The following is a 16729-nucleotide window of genomic DNA, read 5'->3' on the forward strand; positions in this document are numbered from 1 at the left end:
GGGCTCGTCCCACAGGCGTCCCGTCTAGAGACACGGGCTCGTCCCACAGGCGTCCCGTCTAGAGACACGGGCTCGTCCCACAGGCGTCCCGTCTAGAGACACGGGCTCGTCCCACAGGCGTCCCGTCTAGAGACACGGGCTCGTCCCACAGGCGTCCCGTCTAGAGACACGGGCTCGTCCCACAGGCGTCCCGTCTAGAGACACGGGCTCGTCCCACAGGCGTCCCGTCTAGAGACACGGGCTCGTCCCACAGGCGTCCCGTCTAGAGACACGGGCTCGTCCCACAGGCGTCCCGTCTAGAGACACGGGCTCGTCCCACAGGCGTCCCGTCTAGAGACACGGGCTCGTCCCACAGGCGTCCCGTCTAGAGACACGGGCTCGTCCCACAGGCGTCCCGTCTAGAGACACGGGCTCGTCCCACAGGCGTCCCGTCTAGAGACACGGGCTCGTCCCACAGGCGTCCCGTCTAGAGACACGGGCTCGTCCCACAGGCGTCCCGTCTAGAGACACGGGCTCGTCCCACAGGCGTCCCGTCTAGAGACACGGGCTCGTCCCACAGGCGTCCCGTCTAGAGACACGGGCTCGTCCCACAGGCGTCCCGTCTAGAGACACGGGCTCGTCCCACAGGCGTCCTGTCTAGAGACACGGGCTCGTCCCACAGGCATCCTGTGTACCGACATGGGCTCTTGCACAGGATGGCCACGCCTCAGCCATGTCACAAGAAAAGCAGCAGCACATACAGGCAGGTGTCACATGTAAGGCTGCACAGGAGGCACTGGGTCTGGAGTAACTGCTTCTGAGACAGAGCATTCTCTGCACACAGAAAGTCAGCTCTGATGGAGAAAGGTGGCCAGCAGCCTGGAGAGCATGGGGTGGACACGGGTGCCCACTAACAGGTGGCAAATACACAGTGGCCATGCCAGACCCTCCCACAACCACATCTGTCACAACCCTGAACCACACTGTGCGGGGATGTCTGTGTGCTTACTCTGCTGTGCATGCACCAACGTGTGCAGACTCTGAGTCTTTAGGCATATAAATGTTACCTTGGACTGTTGCTACTTAAACACTGATTTAAAAATATAAAAGAAAAAGAAAAACTTCCCATGATCAACTAAATGTACTCTTGAGGCTTTTACGAGAAGTGGTATTAGGAAGTAGAGCTTTCCTTTTTACATAATTTGACTCCGTTAACAAAATCCGTCTTTCCTTCCACCTACGTAATGAATGGTGTACCTACCTTACCAGCATTAGAGTCATTAGTAGTTTTGTTTCTTAACATCCCGAGAGGGGTGAACACCTTAAACATGTCAATTACCGCACATTGAGCATGAATTCACATGAGCTCACATATCAAACTCTCTCACGGGAAAGACTACTTAAAACTAGCGCAAAAGGGCCTGTGACAGAAGAACGTGGAGCAGAAAGACACACGAGGGGAAAAAGTCAGTGTTAAAGAGAAGCCACGCGACGGAGGCTGACGTGGCCAAGAGAGCACCGCGGACAAGAAGGCAGGAGGACGGCCTCCCAGCAGATGGGAAGGGGCAGTGAGGGCGAGAGGGCAGCAGGACGGCCTCCAGACAGAGATGGGCAAAGGCACCGTGGCAGGAGGCAGAGCCTGAGTGACAGAGATGGGAAGGGGCACGGCAGGCGAGAGGGCAGCAGGACAGCCTCCTGACAGACGGGAAAAGGCACCGAGGGCGAGAGGGCAGCAGGACAGCCTCCTGACAGACGGGAAAAGGCACTGCGGCTGGAGGCAGAGCCTGAGTGGGAAATGCAGGTACACCCAGTAGACCTTCTTGGTGAACAATTTTCTTCAGAACATAATTTGAAGCTGTCCGGTTTTTGAAATAGGGTCTCACTCTGTCAATCAGGCTGGAATGCAGTAGTGCGATCATGGCTCACCATAGTCTCGACCTCCTAGGGCTCAAGTGACCCGCCCGCCTCAGCCTCCCATGTAGTCCGGATCACACACGTGCACCACCACACCCAGCTAACTTCGAACTTTTTTGCAGAGATGGGGTCCCACTTTGTTGCCCAGGCTGGTCTCTAGCTCAGGTCTCCCAAAGTGCTGGGATCACAGGCATGAGCCACTGGGCTCATGGAAGCTGTTTAAAAAACATATACCCAGCTAGTTGGGAGCCTGAGGCAGAAGATCACTTGAGCCTAGGAGTCTGAGACCAGGCAGGGCAACATAGCGAGGCCCCCGTCTGAAAAAAAAAAATTGAAAGAAAATGTGTTTTTTGGCCGGGCGCGGTGGCTCACGCCTGTAGTCCTAGCACTTTGGGAGGCTGAGGAGGGCGGATCACGAGGTCAGGAGATCGAGACCATCCAGCTAACATGGTGAAACTCCGTCTCTACTAAAAATACAAAAAATTAGCTGGGCGTGGTGGCGGGCGTCTATAGTCCCAGCTACTCGGGAGGCTGAGACAGGAGAATAGTGTGAACCTGGGAGGCAGAGACTGCAGTGAGCCAAGATAGTGCCACTGCACTCCAGTCTGGGCGACAGAGCGAGATTCTGTCTCAAGAAAAAACAACAAAAAAAGAAAGTGTGTTTTTCATGTTTTCACAGCAGTCTGATTGTATGCACATGTGAGGATACTTAAGAGAACACTACTGACCTGCTGGCCCACGTCGACCTTCGTGAAACTAAAGGTACTAAGGTGGGTGTTTGCTCCCCGCACAGCTGGTTCTATAGTTTCTCGAAACAACTTCTCTATAAATTGGCAAATGAAAGGCCACATGTGTTTTACAGTCTGGAAAGGAAAAAGAACTCAGCGTAAACAAAATGCTATAACGCATGACACACACGAGTGCTCGTGAGAAACTCTCACAACGGACCAAACCTGGTTTTGAAAATAAAGCGGGGGGAGAATCTTCTTGTTATGCAAAATCAACATGATCTAAATTCTAAAAGTTATTAGAAAACCAACTACTGATTACCTAATATGTTGTAGGAACTAGTTACTCTGGTTAAATATTCTGTTTAAGCATGTCAGCACATTTAAAGATTTCTAAAAGTCCTGTGGTTTCAACTTGTTGCTGAAAACAACAGTAATATTCATAGTTCTTCAACTGTATAAATATTAATAAGCACCTATATTTTTAATGACAAATGAACTTCCAGCACTTTAAAGTGATCATTATCAACATCTGAGTTCACTGTGTAGCCCTAAAGATGCATGAAATACAGAGATAAAACAGATCTAATTCAAGGTATACTGTTCTAAAAACATAACCTTTAAAAAAATGATTGCTGGCTGGGTGCAGGGGCTCACGCCTGTAATCCCAGCCATTTGGGAGGCTGAGGCGGGCGATCATCTGAGGTCGGGAGTTCGAGACCAGCCTGACTAATATGGAGAAACTCCATCTCTACTAAAAATACAAAATTAGCCGGGCGTGGTGGCGCATGCCTGTAATCCCAGCTACTCGGGAGGCCGAGGCAGGAGAATCACTTGAACTCAGGAGGTGGAGGTTGCGGTGAGCCGAGATCGTGCCATTGCACTCCACCCTAGGCAACAAGAGTGAAACTCCATCAAAAAAAAAAAAAAAAGGATTGTTATTGATTATTCAGTTTCTTGTAAGTTATTTCTGTCTTTGTAATGTTTCTTAAAACTTATGATTATTATAAAATAGATTTGAGCCCTGACTGTTCAGGAAAGAAGACACATGGCCAGAGATATAAATATGCACATGCCTATACTTTTCTCAAGTCAGAGACAGTTCTCAGTCTCTGGAAAAAAAAGAAACGCATTTGTTACGACTGAGGTCTTTGGGGAGCAGAAGCCAACCCACTAAAGTCCAAAAGAGCTCAAATGTTACCAACATGCAAATTCCCAAATATGGAAAGATGGTATCTCATCCTCCAATTCCACTGATAGACGGTATTTGGTATACTCTAATCTTACCTTATTTAGCCATTCTGCTCTTTCAGTGTCTGGAAAATGAACCTAGGAGGAAAATACACACATATGACTTATTTGCTCCCAACAACTGTAAATAAAATGTCAAGCAGGCAATTTCATATTCCCATCATATGTCCTATGTTTACATGATGCTTCTTTAAAACACTCTGCTCTAAACCTTTGGAAACTGGTCTCCAAGGAGGCAAAGTGAAATGCACGGCACCCCAGCTCTTTACATTCTGAGAACATGATGAGCAGAAAAGTCGAGTGTGGCAAATGCCATCAGAGTCTTCCCTGCACCCCACTGTCCAGAGGAAATTCACTGGAATCTGAAACATCATAGATTATACAAAACTGACCTTTACCTTTTTTTAAAAAAACATGTTTCTAATCTGTTAGTAGTATTATCATCATGTCCTGGAAATCTAGGCTCAGAGCCTCTACCCTGCCCAGGTCAGCCATGGTGGCGCAAACCTGCAAGTCCCAGGTACTCGGGAGGCTGAGGTGGGAGGATCCCTTGAGCCCAGGAGCTTGTCTGCAATGTGCTACAATCATGCTTGTGATTAGTGCTGCACCCTAGTCCGGACAACATCATGAGACTCCATAAAATAAAGTAACAAAATATAAACTAAAATAAAACTCACTCTTTCCTTTTGCTTTTCTCTTTTGGCCCAAACCAGCCAAGAGACACTGTTCCTTACTTGGCTCCTCTCCGTACCATCTCCCACCTTCACCCAGATAGGGATCCCCCTGAAAATTCTGCAGGTAGGGCCTGGATACTGGAGAGGGTTTGTACAGGAGAAAAGAAACCTATTTAGGGCCAGGTACGGTGGCTCATTCCTGTAATCCCAACATTTTAGGAGGCTGAGGGGGGTGGATTACTTAAAGCCAGGAGTTCAACACCAGCCTGGCCAACATGGGGAAACCCCGTCTCTACTAAAAATACAAAATTAGCGGAGTGTGGCGGTACCCGCCTGTAATCCCAGCTACTTGGGAGGCTGAGGCAGGAGAATCGCTTGAACCTGGGAGGTGGAGGTTGTGGCAAGTCGAGATCGTGCCACTGCACTCCAGCCTGGATGACAGAGGGAGAGTCTGTCTCAAAAAAAAAAAAAGAAAACCTATTTAAAAAGAAACGTGGACTGGGCGCAGTGGCTCACACTTGTAATTCCAACACAGTGGGAGGCTGAGGCAGGAGGACTGCTTGAGGCCAGATGTTCAAGACAAGCCTAGGCAACATAGTGAGATTCTGTCTCTAACAAAAATGGTGGTGCACACCTGTAGTCCTAGTCCCAGCTACTCAGAAGCTGAGACGGGAGGATCACTTCAGTCCAGAAGTTCCAGGCTGCAGTGAGCCATGATAGAACTACTGCTCTCCAGCCTGAGTGACAGAGTGAGACCCTGTCTCTGGATTGAAAAAAAAAGAGAGAGAAAATATTTTCTCTGCTATTGGGGCTAAAATAAAACATCCTTGGCCAGGCGCAGTGGCTCACGCCTGCAATCCCAGCACTTTGGGAGGCTAAGGCGAGCGGATCACAAGGTCAAGAGATCAACAAGGTGAAACCCCGTCTCTACTAAAAATACAAAAATTAGCCAGGTATGGTGGCGCGCGCCTGCAATCCCAGCTACTCAGGAGGCTGTGGGAGAATCACTTGAACCCAGGAGGCGGAGGTTGCAGCGAGCCGAGATCGTGCCACTGCACTCCAGCCTGGGACACAGTGACCCTCCGTCTCAAAAAAAAAAAAAAAAAAAAAAAATTAAGAGGCTATATAGTTTTAAAAATATCGTACACATATGCATGTGTATAGAAACATGTTCTAATGTAAGTTACACATGCTAATAAATGCATAGAAAAGAGGTTTGCAGGAATATGTACGAAACGAGTAAGGAGGAAACTCAGCTCTTACATTTCCCTCTGTATTTCTATGCTTTTGAAATCCTTATAAGCACGAACTAATTCTGTAATTTAGGATTAAAATTAACAAAATGTTTCTAATACAGGAGTACTATTTTTATATAACAAATGATCAAAATTATGTGAAAGTGCAATTTTCATTAATTAAACCATATTTTATTGATATTAGATGAAAACGATACTTGGAAACAGGATTATCTTACAACATAAGTAATCTACTCCAAATCTGATTTGTAAAGAAAACTTTTTTGGAACATCAGCTTTTAAAGATAAATATCATAAAATGACTCCTGTAAAAAATGTTCCAAAATGAAAACATTCTTCCTTCTCTAACATTAGATTTCTCTAAGTTTACTGGTACTTCCCAAATTTGGTCTGACAGTATGCTAGTAAAGTCCTACTCATCCTGTCATCCTCAACGCCGGAGCGACACCTTAAAGCTAAACACACCAGTACCACAATCACCTATAGAATTATACTTATGTAATAATAATAAAGCTTCTCTACTCAGTCATGTATCAGAGCAAAAATAAGGTGAGTTCTGATTTTATTAGTCACTGGGCCGTATTTAATCTCCTGCACATGTGTTGACCGCTCTCTTGAAGAATCTATTTATCAAGCACTTCCTCCAGATCCAGCGGAAATGAGACCTGCTGCTGTCCTTGGGAGGCTGTCGCTGGAGGAGGGGCTGCTGTGGGAGGTGTGGCCGCCAGCCAGGGAGGGAGAACAGCGCTGGAGGAGGGGCTGCTGTGGGAGGCGTGGCCGCCAGCCAGGGAGGGAGAACAGCGCTGGAGGAGGGGCTGCTGTGGGAGGCGTGGCCGCCAGCCAGGGAGGGAGAACAGTGCCAGCACAGGAAGGGGAGTCTGCTGCTGCCTGGAAGGGTACATGGAAGATTCAGAAAGAGGCCGTAGGCCAGGTGCCGTGGCTCACGCCTGTAATTCCAGCACTTTGGGAGGCCAAGGCGGACGGATCACGAGGTTAGGAGTTCGCGACCAACCTGGCCAGGATGGAGAAACTCAGTCTCTACTAAAAATACAAAAAAATTAGCCAGGCGTGGTGGCGCACACCTGTAGTCCCAGCTACCCAGAAGGCTGAGGCAGAATTGCTTGAACCCAGCAGGTGGAGGTTGCAGTGAGCTGAGATTGCGCCACTGCACTCCAGCCTGGGACTCCGTCTCAAAAAAAAACAAACAAACAAAAAAGAAAGAAAGAAACTAGCGGTATATGAGCTGGGGCTGGCCAGGTGTGAAATAACAAGAAATACATATATTTGGTCTCTGCCCCTAGTACCTAACACAGAACTCCTAAAACCCCTTGTAGGTAGGAATGCTAGGAGAATCTTTTGTTCTAATATTTGGTGTCTCATCCCTGATTCCCCACACAAAGGTACTAAATCCCTTGGAATTTCTTGGGTGGTAGGAGCGGCTTTTGTTCTAATGAGGTGTCTCTTGGTGGGCTCCTGGACAGCCTCAGGATGGACAGGAGCATGGGAGGAGGCGGCACCCACGCCTGCAGTGAGGCAGTGACGGGCAGGAGCGTGGGAGGAGGCGGCACCCACGCCTGCAGTGAGGCAGTGACGGACAGGAGGGTGGGAGGAGGCGGCACCCACGCCTGCAGTGAGCGAGTGACGGGCAGCCAGAGTGGGAGGGGAGTGCACCCACGCCTGCAGTGAGGCAGTGATGGGCAGGAGGCGGCACCCACGCCTGCAGGAGGCATGTGATGGCAGGAGCATGGGTGCGAGCCGGCCACCCACGCCTGCCAGTGAGGCAGTGATGCGGCAGGAGTGTGGAGGAGCCGGGCACCCTACGCCTGCCAGTGAAGCAGTGATGGACAGGAGCATGCGAGTAGGCGGCACCCATGCCTGCAGTGAGCAGTGACGGTGTAGGGAGTTCGTGGGAGGAGCGGCACCCACGCCTGCAGTGAGGCAGCTGATGGACAGGAGGAGGAGGCGGCACCCATGCCTGCAGTGAGGTGGCCTGCAGTGAGGCAGAGTTGCAGGGGGAGCATGGAAGGAACTGCCGGTAGTGTCCCATTCTGTTCTGGAATGAATAGAGAAACCCTCTGCCCAAATAAGGTTTGAGTACAAGTGAACTGGCTTGTATTAGAATTTAACTGGCTTGTGTTAGAATTTGCACAATCAAGCTGTCTCTTAGTAGTGTTATCCCAAGACATTCAATAGTTCTGAGGTTTTCATTTATAAGTGATTATTCCAATGTGCCAAAGAAAATCAGAAAGAGAATATATCAAATTTGAACAAAGTAAATCTGTTACCAAATTTTAAAATCTGTTCACTAAGTCAAACTCTGCTTCTAATAACATATTCATAAACATTTGCTTATGTTGCATAAAACAGAATCTAAAGTAGCAAAAACATCACAAAGACTGGGACACACAGGGACCACAGAAAACACAGTCCTCAGTCACACAGGAACCCATATTCAGTTTTAAATCTTATCTTTCAGCTTAAAAAAAAAAGACTCAAATCTCTTTTAAGTTCTAATTATAAAACAAATTTCTATATTTATATTATCTCCATGAACTAGAAATAATCATTGTACGATTATTCAAGTTTCTATTATATTTGAGTTGACACCCTGCAAACATCTCTTTAATGTTACCTTTTAAAAGAACAAAGGCATATTTTAGATTCTAATATGCTGCTGCTATTACCAAAGTTGTTTTGTTTAGAAAAATTAAACCAAATATACAAAGAGCATTTAACTGTGCTCCAGGAACTCTACATACAACATTTTGTTTAATCCTCACCAGAACCTTTGAACAATTAGTGGCTCCATCTAACAGATAACAAAACGCCGCGGGGGAACAGGTAGACTAAAGAGATCCAGACCCAGAGGACTCCAGAGGCCTTCCCGTTACACCGTGCTGAAGCATACAGGATGGAATAAACGGTCAAAATTTTCTTGCCAATTAAATCATATTCTTCCCATTTCCAAACATAAAAAAATTGAAAGCTAACATTTAAAACAAAAATTAAATAAAAGGAATGTCTTTCTTCAAACAACATTCTCCTTGAAGACCAGTATTAACAATCAGAACTTACATAGGATTTTATTGTTCATAAATTCCACGTCCTATGCACAATATAAGTACTTTTGATTTTTTTTTTGAGATGGAGTCTAACTCTGTCACTCAGGCTGGAGTGCAGCGGCATGATCTCAGCTCACTACAACCTCTGCCTCCCAGGTTGAAGCAATTATCCTGCCTAGGCCTCTGGAGTAGCTGGGACTACAGGTGCCCGCCACCACAAGTGGCTAATTTTTGTAGTTTTAGTACAGACAGGGTTTTGCCATGTTGGCCATGGTGGTCTCAAACTCCTGGCCTCAAGTGATCCATCTGCCTCAGGCTCTAAAAGTGCGGGGATTACAGGCATGAGCTACGTACCGTACCAGGCTGATACAAGCATTTTTAATTACAAAAAAAAAAGTACAGCAGGCACTTGACAGGGAATGTAGAGGCCATCAGCATTGGCTGGGCGCGGTAGCTCGCGCCTGTAATCCCAGAACTTTGGGAGGCCGAGGAGAGAGGATCACGAGGTCAGGAGATCGAGACCATCCTGGCTAACATGGTGAAATCCCATCTCTACTAAAAATACAAAAAATTAGCTGGGCGTGGTGGCAGGCGCCTGTAGTCCCAGCTACTCAGGAGGCTGAGGCAGGAGAATGGCATGAACCCAGGAGGCAGAGCTTGAAGTGAGCTGAGATTGCACCACGCCACTGCACTCCAGCCTGGGCGACAGAGTGAGACTCCATCTCAAAAAAAAAAAAATTCCATTAGCATTAGTAACACTGAAACATGCAGTAACAATTCTGCTGACTCATTCCTTTTTTAAAATAAAAACTAGATTAAGTTTAGACAGGTAATGTCTCAGAAAATATTAAGAAAGATGCTATACCTGAGGCATTGCTGATTTAATACCTTTAAGGAAAATTTTGAAGATAAATGGATAAAATGATTCTGTTAGAAACAAAATGCCACTAAACATGAAATCATGAACTTGCCAATCAAGTTCATTTATTCGAGATTCTTCCTCATTCCAAAAAGGATTTGAGCTTTGCTCAAGGCTGCGTAACGCTTTAGGCACTATTTTAAAAAGGAAAAAACAAAATACACAAAATTCTTACTGGAAGCAATGGCTGGATGCAGGGAAGAATTCTTTCCCTCTCTTAGACCACAACTAAAGGGGAAGGAAGAAGGAATGTGAGTCACTGGCACAGCAATCGACAGTGTGCCCTGGGGCAGGCCCCACCAGCACAGGTGGGGGCCAACCTCACTGTTCCCCAGAAGGCACCTAAGTGACAGCGTCACCCATTCATTGGCCATCTGAAAACACCAACCTTCCTACACCATGTGGCTAGTTCTACGTTAAGCCTATGAAATGAAAAAAAGTTAAGCAGGTAGCTTTGTTTCCTTGTCTAAAATCAACACAATCTCAAAAATGGAACAGATAAGGCAAAAAGGACAGGAGAACCACGGTTCTACAAGAACATGAGACGCCTCTTCTTTATTAGTTACATCACAAGAGTAATCAGAAACTGGTTTCTAGAAGCGTTCAGGCAAGCAACACACCTTTACTTGGAAGCACTCAGCATACTACAGGTTTACCTAAGCAGATGTGGCCTGCATTCAAATAATTCAGTCTGGGGAAATACTAAAAACGTTAAATATTTAAAATGTTTTATATTGTTTGCTCTGCATATGAATTAAAGTCAGTGCAAATGGTCAGAAAGACGTGCAGAAAGTTAAAACTGCCCAGAAAATTTTGGTTCACACTCAGCACAACCAAAGGGAGTCCAAGGTTCTAACACACACAGAACACCTTCCTGGAGCAGTCAAGACTCGGGGACTGCTGAGAAAGGTGGGGCCCATGAGAACCCAAGGCTCCATTCAGTGCTTTCCAAGAAGACTGGTGCCCTGTACTGGAGGGAAGAGAAGCACTTCTGTGGGGCATGGGGAAAAGTAACTCAGAACCACGTCTTCATATTATCAGATTATCATGAGAAAAAGTATTAGGGATAATATTCCTGACAGTGGACGAGACTTCCAGGAACACGGCGTTTAAATGTTTACAACTGTAAGGCACGAGGATCTGATGGAGCACGTGTTACCTCTCCACACCAGTGGGGATCTCTGCTTGTCCCCACAGCTGGGCTGCTGAACTTAGCAGGAGAGTGACTTAAATATAATTTGGTACCAACACAAATTTGTGCCTTCTGATCTTTGTATAATCAAATATCTACTCATCTCCCAAACTATCTGTCCCTCCTCAAGATCCTCAAATCCTACGTGCCCATCTCCCGTCTTCTCTAGAGACTTTGGTCAGTATTCATGGAAACTGAAAAAGCAGGTCAGAAATCTTAATAATTAAATGGTATTTTTTTCAAAGATACTAGGATGCTTTATCCAAATAGTTGCTTCTACAAAGAAAGAATTCAAGGTTAAAAAGGTAGAGAGGAATCTAAAACATCTGTCAACCCTGTAATAAACTGTCACAGTATGGTCAAATGACTACTTCGAATAATAAAAGGAAATTGCACAAGATAACCATTTTATCTATTTCTAGTCTACATAAAAGCAGGCAATCAATTAATTCACACAGTAAATAAAGCAATTGATCTTTTCCAAAATCCACAAGGTTGTAATTTTCTTTGTGGTTTACCGGCTTCGATTACTGCAACAGAGTAACTGGATACCCCAATGCTTTGGTGCAATGACAGTGCTTAAAAATCCATCTGTTTAAGGTCATTTCTTAACAGAAAGCACTTTCAAAATTCTCCCCAGGTGCTTTGTACATTAATGAGAAATTTCACTAGGAAATCCAAAAAGACACTAACGTCCCTGAAGTTTTTAAGTGAGACCACATGCAGTGATCACAGTCAATCCTTGACTTTCTCACCACAAATCCAACGGTGTTGCCTACCAGAGCTATGGCAAATTGCTGCTTTCTTATGTCACCTAAACTCTTAACAGTTTAAAGTAAGGACTCTTGCCGCGACAGGGATGATGGCTGAGCCTCAGCTCTGACCACCACGGGCCCCAGGGGCGCAGGGCTCTTCTGGGCTGAAGGTGGACGGTGGCAGCCGAGCCGGCGCTGATGCACACTGCACAGGAGGCACTGGCCTAGAGCGGGCTTCCTCACTGTTTCTTCATTAGACAAGTGGCCATTATCTATTTTGGTAGATCAGAAAACAGAGTAAAAGAAAAGTGTAAAAACTAGGTTCTGGCCGGGCGCGGTGGCTCAAGCCTGTAATCCCAGCACTTTGGGAGGTCGAGACGGGCGGATCACAAGGTCAGGAGATCGAGACCATCCTGGCTAACATGGTGAAACCCTGTCTCTACCAAAATACAAAAAACTAGCCGGGCGACGTGGTGGGCGCCTGTAGTCCCAGCTACTCGGGAGGCTGAGGCAGGAGAATGGCGTGAACCCGGGAGGCGGAGCTTGCAGTGAGCTGAGATCCGGCCACTGCACTCCAGCCTGGGCGGCACAGCGAAACTCCGTCTCAAAAAAAAAAAAAAAAAAAAAAACTAGGTTCATCCCCGCATACCTTTCGTAACAAAGCTGTCTAAATCACTTGAAATCCAAGTCTTAGTTTTAATTCATAAGAGAACGTCCCCTGAATTTCGTATGTTACATCTGACATATACTCTTCCTCTATCCATTTATTTTTTAAAGGGGTAAGCCCCTTTTAGTGTATGCGTGAAATTATAGGAGAATTTAAGCCAGGACTAATATTCAATGGCAGAGTTAAAATAGGGACGCCTCACAGCTTCTACTCAGGAGAACAACAGGGTATCCCTTCACGGAAACACTAATATCAACAGACTTATTTACACATAAACACATGGCCATGAAGAATATCTTTCAAAGATTTGAAGCATGTTCTCACAAAATTCTAAAGTCCTTTAGACATTTTCCTGTCTCCGCTAAAAGAAAGAAAAGTCACATAATTATTTGATAATCGTGATTTAAGCTGAAGTCCTGGCATGAGTTACATCAATATCACAGATTAAAACGAGTCCAAGGGTAGGAAATCTGTCTTCTCATCTGCTTCACTAAAATGCCTAAGAAATCTGGTTGTTTTTATTTTAAATTTAAATCAAATGAACATTAATTCAAATATACATGCTTATGTTTTAACTGGAATGGATTAAAAGATAGATGGGCAATTGTAGCACTGAATTAATTGCATATATTCTGTATACTATTTAAATGAATCCAGCTTTGTGTGATTATATATATAGTATATATAGTTTATTCTAATATATATGAGAAACTATATGAGATTGGAAAAACGGGGTTATTTAAAACTGTCTCTATTAAAAATACAAAAAAATTAGCTGGGCGTGGTGGTGGGCACCTGCAGTCCTAGCTACTTGGGAGGCTGAGGCAGGAGAATGGCGCGAACCCGGAAGGCAGAGTTTGCAGTGAGCCAAGATTGCGCCACTGCACTCCAGCCTGGGCGACAGAGTGAGACTCCGTCCCAAAACAAAACAAAACAAAAAGATTTACAGAAGTGACTGGAATACTAAAAATCTATCTACATGGATTCAGAAGTAAGATCGGATTTAAAATGTATCTGTGAATTTTACATTTTCAAGAAATAAGTTTATACATCTCCTAGGAGCTTAACTTTATTCTCACGCAGATAGTAAACTATCGCGACTTATGAGGAGGAGGTCGGAAATGTACCACCCTAAAACTTACTGTTTCCTTTTTAATTATTTGTTTGTACACAATGAAGAAACAGTAAATAATCAGACATGTGAAAACACTAGTACTTTTTTCCTGAATATGATCATTACCTTCACTGGATGTTTGATACCAAGGTTCCAGAACATCTTTCCCAATTATAGCCTGTGTGCCTCACTGCTGTTGGATGTTACACATTCCCCATAAAGGGTCAGACAAGAGATATCTGGGGCACTTGTGGGCTGTGAGGTCTCTGTCACAACCACTCAACCACAGTTGGTGTATGAACTAATGAGCATGGCTGCGTTCCAACAGAACTTTAATATGGTCACTGAAATTTGAATTTCATAACATTTTCACCTGCCACTTTCTTCCAGCCATTAAAAAATATAAAAGCTGTTCACTGGCCACAAAAACAAACAGGAGGCCAGGCCATGAGCTGAGGCTTGCTGTCCATTGAGCAGGACGCGCACACCCACAAAAGGATGGCGCCACGGGATAGGGCCGTCCAGCCTCTCTCTCCAGAGAGCAGACCCCACAGCTCCAGGCGCAGAAAAATGTCTGCCACACATTCCTTTTTTATTGCAAATACCCCAAATCTTAAAATTAGGGTAAAGAGTTTGAAAACCGAACCCACTGACCTCCAATTTGTTACCTATTACAGAAATCCCCTACTTACTGGCAGTTCCACGTTCTGTGATTTCAATTACCTGCAGTCAACCAAGGTCAGAAAATATTAAATGGAAACTTCCAGAAACAGTTTTAAACTGCATGCTGTTCTGAGTAGGGTGATGAAATCTCACTCCGCCCCGCTGAAGACACGAGTCCCGCTCTGTCCGACACGCCCTGAGCATGCTCTCGCCCACTCACCTGTGCTGTCTGGATCATCACCTCCAGTGTCGTGGGATCACCATGCTCGTTTCAAGTCACCTTTATTTTACTCAATAATGGCCCAAAACACATCAATAGTGATGTTGGTCATTCAGATATGCCAAAGAGAAGCCATAAAGTGCTTCCTTTAAGTGAAAAGGTGAAAGTTCTCGACTTATTAAGGAAAGTATCATACCTTGAGGTTGCTAAGGTGTAAGAACAAATCTTCCATCTGTGAAACTGAAGAAGGAAAATAATTTCATGCTAGTTTTGCTGTCACATGTCAACCTTTAAGATGGAAAAGGCATTAAATCTGTGGCTGGGACCTGGCACGGGGGCTCACACCTGTAATTCCAGCACTTTGCCTATAATCCCAGCACTTTGGGAGGCTGAGGCCAGCAGATCACTTGAGGTCAGTTCAAGACCAGGCTGGCCAACATGCGAAATCCCACCTCTACTTAAAAAAAAAAAACAAAAACCGGGTGTGGTGGTGGGCGCCTGTAGTCCCAGCTACTTGGGAGGGGCTGAGCCATGAGAATTGCTTGAATCCGGGAGGTGGAGGTTGCAGTGAGCTGAGACTGCGTCATTACACTCCAGCCTGGGTGACAGGAAGTCTATCTCAAAACAAAAACAAAAACCCAATAAATAAGCAAATAAGTTCGTGGGTAGAAGACAAAACAGTTGTTCTGACTGACAGCAACTGGGTTTGGCACTATCCTGTTTCATTGGGGGTCTTGGAAAATATCCCCCACAGATAGGAGGCGGCTACTGTAGTAAACTTTGGATCACATTAAACCAATTAAAAAATGGGCAAAAGTGGCTGGGCATGGTGGCTCACACCTGTAATCCCAGCACTTTGGGAGGCCAAGGCGGGTGGATCACAACGTCAAGAGATCGAGATCATCCTGGCCAACATGGTGAAACCCTGTCTCTACTAAAAATACAAAAAGCTGGGCATGGTGGCAGGTGCCTGTAGCCCCAGCGACTTGGTAGGCTGAGGCAGGAGAATCACTTGAACCCGGGAGGCGAAGGGTGCAGTGAGCCGAGATTGCACCACTGCACTCCAGTCTGGCGACAGAGTGAGACTCTGTCTCAAAAAAAAAAGGGGGAGGAGGAGGCAGGCAAAAGTATTTGTATATAAACACTTCTCCAAAGAGGATATAAAAATGGCCAATAAGCACATGAAAAGATGCTCAACATTATCAGTTAGAGAAATACAAATCAAAATCACAATGAGATATCACTTCATGTCCACTAGGATGGTTAAAATATAGACAATGTTAAATTAAGTTCAGCCTAAAGCTGTCTCCTTAACATACTGTAAGTTTCAGCCTGAAGGTTTCCTAACTGGATGTGTGAAGAGACTGTAGCCTACTCTTAGGCCAACCATCAGGTTTTGGCCAATCACAGGCAGCCAGCTGTTCAAACCACGTCCAAATAAGGCAAATGCAGAACTGCAACCTGGCTGGCTGTTTCTGTAGCTCACTTTCTTTTTTTTGCTCATAAATGTTCTTCCACTACATGGATGCACTGGAGCCTCTTTGAACCTATTCTGGTTCAGGGACTGCCCAATTCGTGAATCATTCTTTGCTCAATTAAACTATGTTAAACTTAATTTGTCTGATATTTTCCTTTTAACCACAAGTTTTGGTGAAGACATGGGGAAATCGGAACTCTCATTTGATGCCAGTGGTAATGTAAAATGATGTAGGCCCTTTGAAAATCAACTTAGCAAATCCTCAAAATATGTAAACATAGAGGTACCATATGACCCATTCTACCCACAGGTATATATGCAACAGAAAGGAAAACACACATCCACACAAACGCCTGTACATGAATGCTCACAGCGGCATGATTTATATTCGCCTAAAAGTCGAAAAAGCTCAAAGGATCATTACTTGATAAATGGCTAAACAAAATGTAGCCTTTTCATACCACAGAATTATTTGTCAATACAATGAAATGAAACACTAGTATGTGTCACACTGTCTAGTAAGTGAAAGAAGCAGGCTGGGCATGGTGTGTCTCACATCTGTGATCCCAGCACTGTGAAAAGCTGAGAGGCGGGAGGATCACTTGAGCCCAGAAGTTCAAGACCAGCCCAACACAGTGAGGCCCCATCTCTACAAAACATCTAAAAATTAGCTGGGCATGGTGGCACATGCCTGTGGTCCCAGCTGCTCAGGAGGCTGAGATGGGAGGATCACTTGAGCCCAGGAGGTGGAGGCTGCAATGATCACGTCACTGCAGTCCAGCCTGGGTGACAGAGACCCTGTCTTGAGAAAAAAAAAAAAAAGCTCATCGCAAAGACTACGTGTTGTAATATTTCATT

At 45.4% G+C, this 16729-nt stretch overlaps 1 protein-coding gene across 2 annotated transcripts in view; it reads right to left on the minus strand.

The window, feature by feature from the left end:
• Positions 1-16729, minus strand: part of ESYT2 (extended synaptotagmin 2) — a 97737-nt gene that overhangs the window by 70243 nt on the left and 10765 nt on the right. For both annotated transcript variants that reach the window (XM_017861669.1, XM_017861670.1), the window contains exons 2-3: positions 3909-3950; positions 2622-2756 (exon numbers count right to left, since the gene is read on the minus strand). In XM_017861669.1, coding sequence (XP_017717158.1) covers positions 2622-2756; positions 3909-3950 — 177 coding nt within the window. The remainder of the gene's footprint in view (positions 1-2621; positions 2757-3908; positions 3951-16729) is intronic.

The sequence above is a fragment of the Rhinopithecus bieti genome, unplaced genomic scaffold, assembly GCF_001698545.2.
Source record: "Rhinopithecus bieti isolate Rb0 unplaced genomic scaffold, ASM169854v2 scaffold_60909, whole genome shotgun sequence".
Lineage (NCBI taxonomy): Eukaryota > Metazoa > Chordata > Mammalia > Primates > Cercopithecidae > Rhinopithecus > Rhinopithecus bieti.